Here is a 16,507-nt window from a genome sequence, read left to right on the forward strand (position 1 = left end):
AGATAATTTATCTGTGTGTCTGGAGATAGCAGCTATCCTCTCTAACAGCCCAGTTATCTGTTGTGGCGTAGTGGGTTCCAGGTGCATGGTGTATGTGATTAGATACATCTGGACAAATTCCTTCCATGGCCAGACCCCAATTTTTCAAGTGATATTGTCCAATGGTTTGTCTCCAGCCAGTAGAATGCCCAGGTGATTGTCTGGATTCTTTACAAATGAATTGAAGATCACCCCCATTCACACTCCTCAAGGCAGTTGTTTCTGGTGAAGCTTTGCAGATAAGTTGGCTCCAATTAATAACATCGATTTTCTTTTTCATTCATTCATAGGATGTGGGAGTCACTGCTAGGCTAGAATTCATTGCCCATCCTCAATTGCCCTTGAGAAGGTGGTCCATGTGGTGGCACAGTGGCAAGCGCTGCTGCCTCACAGCTCCAGAGATCTGGGTTCGATTCCCGGCTTGGGTAACTGACTGTGTGGAGTTTGCACATTCTCCCCGTGTCTGTGTGGGTTTCCTCCGGGTGCTCCGGTTTCCTCCAACACTTCAAAGGTGTGCGGGTTAGATGCATTGACCATGCTAAATTGCCCCTTAGTGTCCCGGGATGCATAGGTTAGAGGGATTAGTGGGGTAAATTTGTGGGGTTACGGGAATTAGGCCTATGTGGGATTGTTGTTAGTGCAGACTCGATGGGCTGAATGGCCTCCTTCTGCACGGTAGGGATTCTATGATTCTATGTGATGTAGGTACACCCACAATGCCATTAGGAAGGGAATTCTGGGATTTTGATCCAGCGACAGTGAAGGAACAGTGATATATTTCCAAGTGAGGATGGTGAGTGACTTGGAGGGGAACTTTCACATGGCGGTGTTCCCATGTATCTGCTGCCCTTAAGGAGCCTTGGTGAGTTCCTGCTGTGCATCTTGTAAATGGTACATACCAGTACCACTGTACATCTGTGGTGAAGGGAGTGAATGTTTGTGGATGGGATGCCAATCACGCAGGCAGCTCTGTCCTGGATGGTATCAAGCTTCTCGAGTGGTGTTGGAATGGCACTCATCCGGGCAATTTATGTATTCCATCGCACTCCTGACCTGCAGATGGTGGACAAGCTTGGGGGGGGAGAGTTACTTGCCGCTGGATTCCTATCCTCGGACCTGCTTGAGTAGCCACAGTATTTTTCTGGCTAGTCCAGTTGAGGTTCTGGTCAATGGTAACCCCAAGATCTTGAAGAAGATGGATCAAAGAACAAAGAACAGTACAGCACAGGAAATAGGCCCTTCGGCCCTCCAAGCCTGTGCTTCCATCTTCCATCACTATATCTTCCACAATCCTAAGTATGCAAACAACCATCAATGACTGTGATTTCAACTCTTTGGAATGTGTCTTTAGTGTTTGTCTTAAAATGCAATTAGTCATTTCCAGCCAATTAATTATAAAGTCATGTTTTATAAAACATGGTTTCACACTAAGTTATTCCCATTCTCTATGGCTCTTTGCATCATGAAATCTTTAGTTTGTTAATCTCACCTGCCCTCCACCCGATCACAGACTCTCCTTTTTGATCTCCCTGCTCTCTGAATCCTTCTGACCGATTTCAATTTAAACTCTGACATTTCTATCTTTCTTTTTGTTGACTAAAGGTCATGGAACAGAAATGTTGACCCCATTTCTCTCCACAGATGCTGCCTGATTTTGAGTGCTTCAAGCACTTTTAGTTTTCAATGCCTTGCCCTTTCACCAGTTTGAATTCCTCTCCCCCACATCCATTTAAAATAATATCATTAATCAGTCTCCTCTGCTTTAGTCACTAACTTATTTCCTTGATGAGGTGTCAAGTGTGGCATTCGAGAAGTTAGTAAGCAGTCGCACTTCCACCCATGATGTCTGAATGTCTCCTTTCTTTCTCATTAAGCAGACACAGTTTACCAAGGAATGGTTGCTGCCGCTGTATCCTGGCCTGGACTTTTCATTATAGGGAAATCCATTCATCCACAGCATCTGGTGGTTGTTTGCCAGTTCAAACTCAGGCAGTTGTATTGAGAGCCATTACCTGGATGAGTGAGAAGCAAGCACAATAGATCTATACCAGCCGGACAAACCATGCAGAGAGAAATGGGTTGGCAAGAGAAGTAGGAATAACCAGAGAGAAACAAGTTTGCTGCATTGCAACTACTTTAAAAAAATCGCTTGGGAATAAAAACGTGTTGGAAGTGACTCTGACAGCAAAGGCAATGTGTAAAGAACAGCCCATGGCTGATGGGTTAATCAAGGACCCATGGATCCGGATATACTCTCTTCCACCTTCTCCCATCGGAAAAAAGGCACAAAAGTCTGAAAACACGTACCGACTCAAGAACAATTTCTTCCGTGCTGCCATTAGACTTTTGAATGGTCCTATTATATATTTAGCTGATCTTTCCCTTCACCCTTTCTGTAACTGCAACATTATATTCTGCACCCTCTCCTTTCGTTCTCCCTTTATAGGGTATGTTTTGTCTGTATAGTGTGTAAGAACCAATATTTTTCACTGTATTCCAATACGTGACAATAATAAATCAAATCAAAAATCTGAAGCCAAATGAAATTGCCCTTCAGCAGACAGCTAAGAATTTGAATTTGCTGCTGCCATCTACAGGAACTAACTTGTGCTGAAGTGACAAATTATTGCTCATTAACGTTTTATTACACAGGACATTAATATCAGATTAATATATTACATGCACCATTTATAGTTTAAAGTCCATTACTTAGATCATTAATACATTACGGCACAAGATGCTTTTCATTAAATAAAATGAAAGCAAGGCTATTACTGAACATAAAAATCGTATTAATTTTGAAAAAAAAATCATTAAATTATCGTCCCAAAATATCTTGCGTACAGAATTTAAATTTGTTTCCTTCACTTTCCATCATTTAATTCAGTTCTCCAGCGTCCGCACTCTGTTCAAACACAATTGCCAGCAGTTGTTAGAGGTGTTGGTGGAGGTGGTTTTTGCTTTGACGTGTTGGGAGTCTCCCTCTGCTGGTTGTATCTTCCACACGGTCGGTGTCCACTCCTCTCCTTTGTCAAGATACCCTGGTAGTGGTGTGGACTCTCCCACATTGTGCCCTACGTTTCATCTTCTCTTCTATTTCATGCTTTCACCGGCAGTTTCCAGTCTGTAACAAGTTGGTCACAGGGCCTTCTATTTTGGTGACCGTCGAGTGATGGTGGTGCATTACGAAGTTAGAATGCACAGGGTGAGGGTGTGCATTCTTGACCTTTTGAGCATTAATGAGCGAGTGACTATATGACCCAGGAAGCTTTACAAAGCTCCCCCAATTTCCACTGGAGTCAATGCTGACTCGCATTTCACACCAACGCACAGTCAGTGTTAGCCACCTTTTCTTTGTGGAAGCCTTTGATTCGCTGCGTGGGCAAAACCAGGAGTGTGAACTCACATCCCAGTGTTGCTTAGAACACTACACACTGCTCTGGTGCATGAAGATGTTCAAAGAACAGGGCCCTGAAATTACACAATGGCGATTTGCACATGGACCTTAATTTCAACTTCCAATTTCTACTTTAGTCCCAACAAAATTAGGTAGGTGGACTAAAGAAACTTGGCTAAAGTAGCAGGGGGAGGATCTTGATGCTTACCCTGGGTAAGCACGAGTACTCAGTATTCCACATAATAATTTCAGGGTTAGGTGATTCCATGAACAGCTCTTGGTCCTCACCCTCCCTGTTGGGGAAAGGCCGGAACCGAATTGGGAAATGGTCTTGAACGATCGATGTGTGGTATCAGGTACCTTTGAGGATTTCCACCATTTTATTTTGCTCCATTTGGTTAACACACACAATGTTCATTTCCTTTTTAGTTTCTGCAGTAAACTGACTGGCGAAGCCGAAAGTGAACTAAAGGCTCACTATTAACGATCAAATCCTCAGTCGATCGTCCCACTTTCAAGTGATTTAATTTGCAATTAGACATTTACCATGAAATGAGACTTCACTCAGATTCACCTTCACCTGACCTGGAGCTACGACAGTTGTACAGCGACTTACCCGCAAATCAGGTCACATTCTCAGCATCGGCATCAAATATCCACTCAATAAATCACAGCATTTTAAAATAATTCATTGTGTTGGAAGCAGGCAAGTTTAATCGCCTCTGCTTGACCTTTAAGGGAGGCAGTGGCACAGTGGAATTATCACTGGACTAGCAATCCAGACACCCAGGGTAATGGTGGTTCGAATCCCACCAAGGGCAGATGGTGAAATTTGAATTCAATAAAAATCTGGAATTAAAAGTCTAATCTAACCATCGTCAGTTGTTTTAAAAACCCATCGGGTTCACTAATGTCCTTTAGGGAAGGAAATCATTGAAACATAGAAGATAGGAGGAGGCCAATTGCCCCTTCAAGCCTGTTCTGCCATTCATTACAATCATGGCTGATCGTCCAACTCAATAGCCTAATCCTGCTTTCCCCCCATGACCTTTGATCCCATTTGCCCCAAGTGCTATATCTAGCCGTCTCTCGAATATATTCAATGTTTTAGCGTCAACTACTTCCTGTGGTAATGAATTCCACAGGCTCATCACTCTTTGGGTGAAGAAATGTCTCCTCAGCTCCGTCCTAAATGGTTTACCCTGAATCCTCAGACTGTGACCTCTGGTTCTGGACTCCCCCACCAATCGGGAACATCCTCCCTGCATCTGCCTTGTCTGGTCCGTTAGAATTTTATAGGTCTCCATGAGATCCCCATCTGCCATCCTTACCTGGTCTGGCCTAATGTGACACCGGACCCACAGCAATGTGGCTGACTCTTAACCGCCCTCTGAAATGGAGGGCAGTTAGGGTTGGACAATAAATGCTGGCCCAGCCAGCGATGCCCTCAGCCCGTAAAAATGAATAAATAAAAAAGGGCATTACCGTCCCACCATTAACACCCCAGGGCAGTCCCTGCCTACCAGAAACTGGACCAGCCTCAAACAACATGGCAACCAGAGCAGACCAAAGGCTGAGTGCTCTTCAGCCCCTAACCCCACCCCACCCACCAAGGTCACTTGTTTAAAAGGAACATTCAGAGCTTTTGTGTTTGGAAGCTGAAATTCTTGAGACCTCGGACGATCTAAAGAAGGGAACCTGGAACCTCCAAAAGCCATACAAAAACAGCACAGACCTAAAACATATCCCAAATTTAAAGGCAAATTCCAGGGGGGCAGTTATAAAATGTAGAACTGTTTTGACTGTCGCAGCCACAAACACGCAACTCATGTTTCATGGTTCTTAAGCCTGTTTAATAATTAAAAATAAATCCAGTTGAATATAATACAAAAGTCAACAGCCACCCTAAACTGATCTCCGTGCAAGAGAAATAAAAATTTTTATAGATATGAACCAGTATGCATTGTAAAGAATACATCACATTTACAGTAGTCTTTCACCATAATGTTAAGACCAGAAACAAAATAAAAGGATAAAATACAAAATAGTTTTTTTAGACTATCAGAGGATTTCTAGCATGACTGTAAAAGCTCCAATGATGAATATTCATGTCAGGTTCACGTTAACCCCTTTTACATTGCAATTTTTTAACCCACAATTTGGATTACTTTTAACATGTACACTTATGGGTGCTAATTTCTAATTGATTAACTTACTCAAGCAGCGCTGTGTCAAATGTGGCACCATTGGGCAATATCGTCAATACTCCACGCATCAGAAACATTTTACAATGGTAGTTATTGCAGAAGACCTGTTGTGCTCAGAAGTTTTAGAGTTGTTCTCTTCAGTCCACGTCATCTTTTACAGGTCAGTACACAAAACACGTCAAGGCGCCCGACCGTCCATTGAGAAGAAACTGGCTACATTATTCTACTTTTCACAGAAGCGAGATTAAGAGTCTTTGACCAGAATTTGTCAAACACAGTTGCTTATATTCATATAATGTGCAGACATATACAAAGATACATTTCAGATAGGGTTATAACCCTCCAATCATGTCAAATATCAGCCATTTAAATTTCAAACATACATAAAATTTTCTATATATAAAAAAAAAATCTGGAGTGTGCAAGGTGTTGCCACATGCAGATTGGATAACTAAAGCTTAAAAGAATGATCCAACAAACCTCATTTCAGAAAGTTGGACCCAAATGGCTGCAATTGTCAGACATTCCTCTGCAATGTAAAGGGGACACTAACTATTGGATGTAAAAGATTATGGACTCCAGTCATGGACTGATCAAAGACTGTCGGCTTTGAAGCAAGTTGATGTTATATTACAGCTCCAACAACACTGGTCGAGACTGATGCCCTTGGGCAGTCTTTGGTTAAAAAGGTTCAAATGAAGTTCTCGTACTTTTCCAGTCACTGTTTCAGCTGAAACCCGACTTGGTCTGGTCGACGTATTATTTTTGCAAATATAATTATAGCAAATGTTAATCACGAATTTTTTTTTTTTTTACACCTTTGTATAAAAAAAAACCCACAAACTTAAATAGGTCACCAAAGTATCACTGAAAGTCTTTTCTTCTGCTGCTTCCTCACTCATGCCACTGTGAATAGAAGCTGCAAACTGAAGCTAGCTCTGTCCACCCGCAGGAGCTATAAATAATGTCAAGGCACCAATTCATTTGCATTTTCTGCAGTAGGTTGGCAAAAAGTGGATCATATTCAAATGCGATGGAAAGCAGAGTGCCCGAGTGAGGTATGATTCAAAACATTTGGAAAACATTAATACCATTTTATTGAGTTTAAACATGTAGGGAAACTCGAAGGACCATCTGCCGCACCTGTTAGCTCCTCGTCTTCTTTGACCCTCCATCAAGAGGCCATTAATGATGCGTTAGACAGAATTAGAACTCTTAAATCAGCAGAGACGATTCATCAATTAAAATAGCCCCGTGACAATGAAAAAGTGACTTACTTAATTGTCACAGGAGAAAATTGCTTTCCATCTATTTTTAATGCTCCAATAATCCTCCGCTCACTTTTAATGAATCTTTAAAATAGAACCCACACGTCCATGATTTAAAATCAACAGTGAAAATAATTATTTCCATTTCATATTATAGAACACAACATTGAAAAGAACTTTTAAAAGGGAAAAGGGAACGGCTACATTGCTTAGAATTTAAATACCTGTCTGATTAATAAGAAATGGTACAATCGAACCAAAAGAAAAAAGCACTTTGCCCTGTATGGGGGTATCTCTAGGACATTATTTACAATAATCCATTTACAGCTGTCAATTCTTTCAGTCTCAAGGTGTAATGTTATCTTATAATGCTGCTAACTGTCCTAGCACTATCTTAAACTGGTGTGTACAGTGGGACAGTTCAGTGACTCTGTCCATCATCTCTTTGGCAGCAGAGCCGGATGGGTATTGCAAGGCTGCTGTCTTGGTCGTGATGACAATACGTTTAAGCATCTCACAAAGGAGGTTACTGTAGTGTGTGACTTTATTGCGAACCTCCTGCGACTTGGCCTGGCGGGAGAGTGTGTCCCCGATAAACACCAGCTTGTGCGCGCTGAGAATGACAAACTTGCTGTGAGCCACGAAGATCTTGGGAGGTTGGTTGGTGTGAATGGATGTGAAGAAGGCATCGATGGCATTGATCAGTGTGGTAATGTTCAACTCGCACTGTTCCGAGTAAAACAAGAGGAGCTGCTTGTCTGAGGAGCTCAGCTTGCTCTTAACCTGTCCGTACTGGTGCGTCGGGGTCCAGTTCGAGAGGTCATTCTCAATGGGTCTTGTTACTTCTTGTTCAAGACGTTCAAATTGTTTAACCTACGGGAGGGGAAAACAAATGTTAGCAATCCTTTCTCAGACTAATGATACCTCAAAAAGGTATTTATCACAAGAAAGCGAGAATTTTCAGACAATATTAAGCACTTGGGAGAGTCTGAACTCCAGATGTTGCTGACCCACCACCTGTGTTGGTTCATCTCTGTTGGTCGGAGTGCTGCCAACATCATGGGGCCAATTTATACGAAGGCTCTCTCCCATGAGGAAGCAAAGACATCCTTTCATCATTTAATAGATGGAAAATGGTGAGGAGCTCAGCTATAATTTTAGGATGTAATAGGCTCCTGATGGTCCACTAATCCAGAGGCCCAGGTTAATGCTCTGGGGACATGGAATCAAATCCCACCACAGCAGCTGGTGGAATTTTAATTAATAAATCTGGAATATAAAGCTAGTCTCAGTGAGGGTGACCGTGACAACCATCACTAATTGTCGCAAAATCCCATCTGGTTCACTAATCTTCCTTCAGGGAAGGATATCTGCCATTTCTACCTGGTCTGCTCTACATGTGACTCCAGACCCACAGAGATGTGGTTGACTCTGAACAGCCCTCTGAAATGGCCAAGCAAGCCATTCAGTTCAAAGGCAACTAGGGATGGACAACAAATGCTGGGCTTGCTGTGGTTATTTGGAACCACATTCCAAATAACCACAGAATCCCTACAGTGCAGAAAAAGACCATCCGGCCCATCGAGTCTGCACCGACGCTCTGAAGGAGCATCTCACCCAGGCCTTCCTCCCCTGCCCTATCCCTATAACCTCACGCATTTACCATGGTTAATCCATCTAACCTACACATCTTTGGAGTGTGGGAGAAAACTGGAGCACCCGGAGGAAACCCACACAGGCAAGGGGAGAACATGCAAACTCCACACTGACAGTGACCCAAGGCCAGAATTGAACCCGGATCCCTGGTGCTGTGAGGCAGCAGTGCTAACCACTGTACCACCACCCAGGAAAGAATAAAAAACATGCAACTGCAGGAGACAAAACAATGGATTTCTTCCACACTAATCAGACCTGGACAATATTTCCCTCCTTTCTCCAGGGGGACTATACCAATTCTAGCACTCGTATCTCCTGTAGCAACAGCACCCACACCCACTACTACATCCCGACCACAACCCCAGTTCACAGCAGCAGACACAAATCAGTGCGGGCAGTTTTCTAATTGGCTTCAGTTTAATGTTTTTGCAAACTGCACAAAGCTATAAAGAACTGATCTGCAATTCCAAAAAGCCAATCAGTGCAGTCACATCATTACAGCACCCGACTCCAAGGATAAAAGGAGCACGAAGACATTTTCTCTCACAGAGACATTGTCCAATTCTTAAACCTTGAGCAGAAAATCTGGTCAAGACAGGAGTCTTCTTTGAAATCAACTTCGGCTCAAGGTTTGGTGATGAAGAGCAGCTCGGGAATCAACTGATGGAGCAAATGTAGTTCGATAGAACAGTCCTGCAATGGGTCGGGAGTCAGGACATTAACTTTTCCCCTGCTTTAGCCTGCTCCAATCTGACCTGTGGAGGGCCCCAACTCTCTCCTGGTACATTTGAGCGCAGAGCCCAATCCAAGCCTCAGTAGGGGCTTCAACACCTTCAGAATGTGCAAAGTGCATCATTACTAAATGAGTGTTCAATTCCTGCAGCCCCCAAACCCCCAGAGCATTGTGAATACTGCTCTCACCTGCTGCTGCTCTAGCTGAGCTTTGCCTTGTCGTATTATATTCTCTTTCTCCAACAACTCCTTCTGCGTTTTCTCAAACTCTTCTTTCCCCTGAAAATTGACAGAACAGTAAGGTGCATAATATTAACAGCTTTGCTATCATTAATGATCAAACGACTAAGAACAGCACCCTGTCCCTCCACTAACAGTAACACAGTAAAGCCTACATTGAATGGATTCTGTGATGTGGAGATGCTGGCGTTGGACTGGGACGGGCACAGTAAGAAGTCTCACAACACCAGGTTAAAGTCCAACAGGTTTATTTGGAATCACGAGCTTTCGGAGTGCTGCTCCTTCATCAGGTGAGTGATGAAGGAGCAGTGCTCCGAAAGCTCATGATTCCAAATAAACCCTGCTGGACTTTAACCTGATGTTGTGAGACTTCTTACTGAATGGATTCTGTAATTAGAGGCTTTGTCTTTTGCTTCAAGATATCTCTTGTGCACTGCCAAATATTAACTGCCCACATGTTTTGCATGCTGATAGTGAATGAATGAATCCAGGATAAATTCTTCACTGTGCACCCAGAGTTAGATCCACGGGGAACTGAGTTACAAGAACAGCAACTCCTGGCCTGCCCGGCTAACTGAGATCATCTCAGCCGGAGAAAAGCCGGGTCTCAGCACCTTAAGGTCAGGGAAGAGGGATGCAGAAATCCGCCAGGGTTCCTGCTGGCGATCCTCATTAACGCTGAGCCAATCCGATGAGATAAAGATCTAGTCCAGCCACAACACACTCCCAAATGGGCAGAGACCACCAGGGATCCTAGCACACCACACCAAACATCGGCGCCTTCAGGAAAAGGAGGCAAAACAAATTTACACTGCGACAGTTACTGATTACTGAAATCTCTGGATGAACAGGGCATTATTGCTTAAGGCAGTGGAGGGCAACCTGTGAGCTGGGGGCCACATGCGACCCACCTGGGTTCTGAGTGCGGCCCACCAGACATTTATTAGACTGTTGCCCACACGCTGGGTTGCCACATTCTGCTGGTTTCCTTCCACATCATTCTTTCCTACCGGTATGACTGAGATGATCCGCACATAAAGCAAGGGCAAGTGAAATGAGGTGCGTTCTGATGGCACACATCACTGACATTGAGAGCTGTGTCCAAAAGAGTAAATATCCAAAATGTAAATATTTCTTTTAGAATCCCTGCAGTGCAGAAGGAGGCCATTCAGCCCATCCAACCACAATCCCACCCAGGCCCTATCCCTGCAACCCCATGCATTTACCCCAGCTAGTCCCCCTAACACTAAGGGACAATTTCGTATGGCCAATCCACCCAACCCGCACATCTTTGGACTGTGGGAGGAAACCGGAGCACCCGGAGGAAACCCACGCAGACACAGGGAGAATGTGCAAACTCCACACAGACAGTGACCCAAGCCAGGAATCAAACCCAGGTCCATGGCGCTGTGAGGCAGCAGTGCTAACCACTGTGCCACCGTGCTGCCCAATTTTACTGTTTTAATTTGAGGAGCGTTCTATTAATATATAAAAGATTAAACATTTTCTAGAGCGCAGCATGAAATATTCAGTGTGTATTAAATGTATTCAATCTTATTGATGGGGCCGTAGTTAGTGAGGAAGTCTGATTTCAATCTTGCTGCCCACTGGGATGGAGGAGAGCCACTCATACGGCCCACTCACTAGCCTAGGCTGTCCAACACTGGCTGAAAGCATTCCTTACATTAAGTCAGCCTGTGCATCCACTCACATCTTATCCAGGGCGTCACATTGTTTTAGAAAATGAATTTGCTCCAATTTTATTTAAAACAAAAACTCTTTTAGAGCATCTTCAAAAGTCCTGGATCCGTCTGGGTGCAGTTCCGGGAGCAAGAGTGAGTTGCTATGGTTAGTAACTGCCACTGCATGCTGTCAGTGAGATGGACTGAGGCTGCAGGTGAGGGAGGGCCATTCCCAGGAGCTGACACCAGTTACAAAGTGCTGCCCCAAGCCCCTCAATTCTTCCTTTGCAACGTTTTGTACCATAAAGGAAAGCTCCTTCAAATTGTAGGCAGCTCTGATTTCTGCCTCTAGCTCTTAGCTGCATTAAACTAACGAAATGGCCACTCACAATCTGCCTTACAATAGCAATTGGTGCCCACCCTAAACTACCTATGTTGACTATCACAAAAGCATTATTATGTAGATTTTTTAATGTAGCGAGTGGTTAGGATTCGGAATGCTTTGCCCAAGAGCGCCAGAAACAGATTTTAATAGCGGTTTTCAAAAGGGAAATGGATAATGATCTAAAACTGCAGAGTTACAGGGAAAAGGCAGTCCAAAGATGTGCGGGTTAGGTTGATTGGCCATGCTAAAATTGCCCTTAGTATCCTGAGATGCGTAGGTTAGAGGGATTGGTGGGTAAATATGTTGGGATATGGGGGTAGGGCCTGGGTGGGATTGTGGTCGGTGCAGACTTGATGGGCCGAATGGCCTCTTTCTGTGCTGTAGGGTTTCTATGATTCTATGATGATTGGGAGTCACCAAGATGTTCTTTACTGGGAACCAGCATGAATACGAGAGGCTGAATGGCCTCCTCCTCTGCTGCAATCATTCTATGATTCCATGTTTAAGACTATTGGGTGTAGGAAAGGAATCACTGTACTGGGCACCAAATGTTTCCTCAACCTTGGAATTTAAACTCCTTTTGTTTCTAATGATAATTTACTGGGTAATATTCTAACAATCAATCATTCCATTAAACATTCAAGAGCAACCAAAAGTCCAAAACCTGAGAACACAGGAACAAGTGTAGGCTGTTCAGCCCCTGGTATCTGTTCCATCATTCAATGAGAAAATGGTTGATCTATATTTAAAATGTTATCCACCTCCTGTGGTCCCAAATTCTCTCATACTCGGGGCCGGCTATAATCCATCGCTCCCAGAATTAAAATTATTAAGTGACATAGCATCTACTGATCTCTGTGGGACAGGTCCAAACTTCTACCACCTTTTGTGTGAAGGAGCATTGTGCAACTTGGTTAGCTTGGCTTTTATATTAAGATTCTGTTCCCTGCATCCTAAAGTCGTAGGCTGGAATTTTGCCACCCTGCCCACCACGGGAATCGAGGGGCAGACCATGGAAAGGTCCGTTGACCCCAGGTGGAATTTTACGGTTTTGGGACGAGCAAAGCCATAAAATCCCACCCATAGAACCAAAGAAAGCCTTCAGTGCAGAGAGAGGCCATTCGGCCCTTTGAGCCTGCACCAACAACAATCCCAATCAGGCCCTATCCCTATAACCCCTGCTAATCTTCCTGACACTGAGGGGCAATTGATGATGGTCAATCAACCTACCCTACACATCTTCGGACAGCGGGGGGGGGGGGGGGGGGGGATCATCCATTAACCTTCGTTAATGGAAATCATCCATTAACCTTCTACAATGCAGGAAATACAAACCTAATTTCTGTAGTCTCTCCTCATAATCTAATCCTTGCAACCTCAGCAACATTCTGGTGAATCTGCACAACACTCTTCCCGAGGTCAATATGTATGTCCAAAGATCTGGCACCAGAACTGTACATAGTATTCTAGATCTGTTCTCAACAGCGCTTTCTATTTTCTCCCCATTAATTTTGACCATTCGAGTTGTAAAGACTAATGTTCCATTGGCCTTTTTTATAGGGATCTGTGTACATGGACTCATAACCTCTTTGGACCAGCTGTTCCTAATCTTTCACCAGTTAAAGAAGTGGACGAGCTCACACTCGCCTGCACCACAATTTTTCCCACTCAGTTAATCTGATAACGTCTCTGCAATTGATGTTCTTGTTTACACCACTTATTATACACACCAATCTCACCAACAAACTTGAATAGATGGCTCTCCACTGCTGGCCAAGTCATTAATAAATGAAGTAAAGGATTGAAGCCCTAGCACAGATTGTTTTGGGAAGCCACTTTCTTCCAATTCGAATACACACCCTTTATCCCTATTCTCTCTCTTCTGCCACTTAACCAATTCAATAATGTGCCTTCAATTCCATGAACTTTTAATTTTATCTAACAGTCTTTTATATGGAATCTTATCATATACTTTCTGGGACTCCATTAAACTACATTCATGGACATTCTCCTGTTACTTTCTCAAGAAATTCAATTATGTCCATTAGACATGACCTACCCTTACAACAAGAGGGTGAAAGGTTATTGGGAGTAGACAGGAATGTGGGGTTGAGGTTACAATCGGATTAGCCATGGTCTATTTGAATGGCGGAGCAGGCTTGAGGGGCAGAGTGGCCTACTCCTGCTCCTAATCCATGCGATCGCATGGTCGCAAACACTTGTTGGCTCTCTAATCAGCTCAAATTTCTCTAGGTGTTCAGTCACTCTGTCCTTAGTTATCCTGGGTAATATCGGAACTGTTTCAGGATAGAAAAATAATACAGCAACAACAACAACTGGCGTTCATATGCCACCATTAACCGAGTAAAATGTCTCGAGGCCGAATGGCCTAATTCTGCTCCTATGTCTTAAGGAGGCCATTTGCAGGAGCATAATCAAACAAAAAAATGATAGAGAGATCAAGATGTGGACATTAGGACAGGTTGCTAAACATTTGGTCAAAGAGCTGTGTTTTAAGCTGCAGTTTAAAGTGGGAGAGGAGTGACGGTGAAAAGGTTTGGGGAGGGAACTCAAAAACCTTAAAGCATAGATTGCTGAAAGCCTGGCTGCCAATGTTGGGGCTAAAGAAAGAATAATCCAAAGATGTGCGGGTTAGGTAGATTGGCCATGATAAATTGCCCCTTAATGTCAGGGAGATTAGCAAGGTAAATATGTGGGGTTGCGGGTTTAAGGCCTGGGTGTGATTGTGGTCGGTGCAGGCTCGATGGGCCGAATGGCCTCCTTCTGCACTGTAGAGATTCTATGATTCTACAATATGGAGAAGAGGCACGAATTGGAGCAATGCAGAGTTCCCAGAGGAGCGTAGTGACAGAAAGTCATATCGAGGAGGTAATTTTTCCTCTGCTCTGTTCTTGAGATACCCAACTGCAGAGTAGAAGAAAAGATGGATAATGGGACATTGGATCTCTGTCCCATTTACATTGCCAAAGTAAATGAGGCAACTCCATTTCCCCACCTTACTTTCCTCTCTCAACAATCTATGCCCATTAAAAAAGATGCCCAGATGAATTGGACATGAGGTCCTACACTTTACTCCAGGCAAAATGGAGACCATGGCAGACACTAAAGTCTTGAAGGCCATAGAAAGTGTCATCTTTCTGCTTCAAGGCTGACAGTAAAGCCTGTCAGCGATGGTAGGTGAATTTCTACACTGCTTTCAGAGCCATGGCCTTTGCTCCTGATATGGGTTCAGGTCAGGTCAAGTGTAACGTACTGCAGATGCTTTCCCGCCTGACTTGCACCCAAGCAGAAGAGAGGAAAATCAACCCATCCATGATGAAATGCCATTTCCTTTTGCTATAGCAGCAATGCGGCCACAAGATGGTGCTGGAGGACCATGCTGCCGCTAAGTCTCAACGCTGCAAACATTTTAACCACATTTGACCACCGCACAAGGTTTAATTTTCACATTGAGATTTCTTTTCTTCCCCTTTAGATAACGCACACCTTCAATTATTCGCCCTTGGATCTTAAAGGAGTGGACAATCACTAAGCAGTAATAATGTGATCAGAGTTTTGTATTTGTTAAGAGAAGAGGCTAGCTTACATTTTCGATAAAACAAGGCCAATAAAACGGTCTAAGAAATAAAGGATTCCAGAACAGCACCAACTGGGTGTCCTTTTGTTTAGACCAAATGTAAACATTCATGTTGTTTCCCTTCAATCAGGCACGGATAGTAAAAAAGGTCATTCTGTTGGAACAGAATTGTATTTGATTTATAAGCTGACTTCACTTTTACGTAGTTCAGAGTACGCACTGTATTGATTTTACACCCCTGCCCTCGATTTCAAAATCACTCGATGGTCTTGTCCTATTTACCTCAATGATCCCCTCCAGCTATTTGTACCCTCTACCACGCCCCATGCTGTGTCCACATCACCACTGCCCACCATTAAATACGCACCAGCACCATTTTCCCTCCTCTTCACAATTCCCTTTCTCAATCCTTGGTTCCCTCACGCCCCGTTTCCAATACTTTCCAGGAATCCTTCTTTTCTGCCCTGCAATTAGCTCTGCCCAATCTCCTTGGTGTATTCAGAAAATGTTACAAGCACTCAGGAAGTCAGGCAGCATCAGTGGAAGAGAACAGGCAAATGAGTGTTTCGGCCGCAGACCCTTCATGAGAACCAGTAAAGGGTCAGTGAAGAAAGGCCTTCACAAGAAGCATTAACCTATCTGCTCTCTCCACAGAAGCTGGCTTGACTTGTTGAATGCTTCCAGCAGTTCTTGTTTCACCTTCAGATTTTCAGTATTCGCAGGGTTTTCTTTTCTGGCTTTTTCTGTACATGTCACTCTTACTGAGACCTAGCTGAGTCCCTGTAGCTTAACACACCTCACCGCTTGTCTCATAAGCTCTTCTCCTTCCTGGTTCAGGCTGGTTTCCTTCTCTCAAGTAAAGATTTTCTAGCCTAGATTTTTCAACTGTTATACCTTTATAAACAAGTTACCACTGTCCTTAAAATAATGCTCTTTGGTAAATTCGGGCTACAAAAGCCATTTGCGGCAAATTATCATCATGAGCATCTACAGAGATCAACAGCCAGAAAATTCCTCTTCAATAATATGTGGTAACTGGTTCGCTACCTCAATAAATAGTGATGATGAGTAAACCTTTTCATGTAACCACTTCACTTCCAATCCAAGTATGTATGCCAGAGTACCTTAATGAAAATGAATGAAGCTTTTCCCTGCTATTGGTCCTTAAACTGCAAATTCATCAATCAATGCTCTTCAATGAAGTGATTACTTAGTCAATTGTATAATAGCAGATCCTGCTGCACAAAGCAAGAGGTGTGGGCAGCATTCAATGTTTGGAGTTTAGATTTGCGAGGGGGATTAA

General features: G+C 43.5%; 1 protein-coding gene across 4 annotated transcripts in view; it reads right to left on the bottom strand.

The window, feature by feature from the left end:
- Positions 1 to 5,270: 5,270 nt before the first annotated feature.
- The window catches only part of bcar1 (BCAR1 scaffold protein, Cas family member), a 254,120-nt gene continuing 242,883 nt past the window's right edge, over positions 5,271 to 16,507 (bottom strand). For all 4 annotated transcript variants that reach the window (XM_078210928.1, XM_078210926.1, XM_078210927.1 and 1 more), the window contains 2 exons: positions 9,489 to 9,578; positions 5,271 to 7,784 (listed from right to left, as the gene is read on the bottom strand). In XM_078210928.1, coding sequence (XP_078067054.1) covers positions 7,275 to 7,784; positions 9,489 to 9,578 — 600 coding nt within the window. In that variant the 3' untranslated portion in view covers positions 5,271 to 7,274. The remainder of the gene's footprint in view (positions 7,785 to 9,488; positions 9,579 to 16,507) is intronic.

This window comes from Mustelus asterias, chromosome 4 (assembly GCF_964213995.1).
Source record: "Mustelus asterias chromosome 4, sMusAst1.hap1.1, whole genome shotgun sequence".
In the NCBI taxonomy this organism is placed as follows: Eukaryota; Metazoa; Chordata; class Chondrichthyes; order Carcharhiniformes; family Triakidae; genus Mustelus; species Mustelus asterias.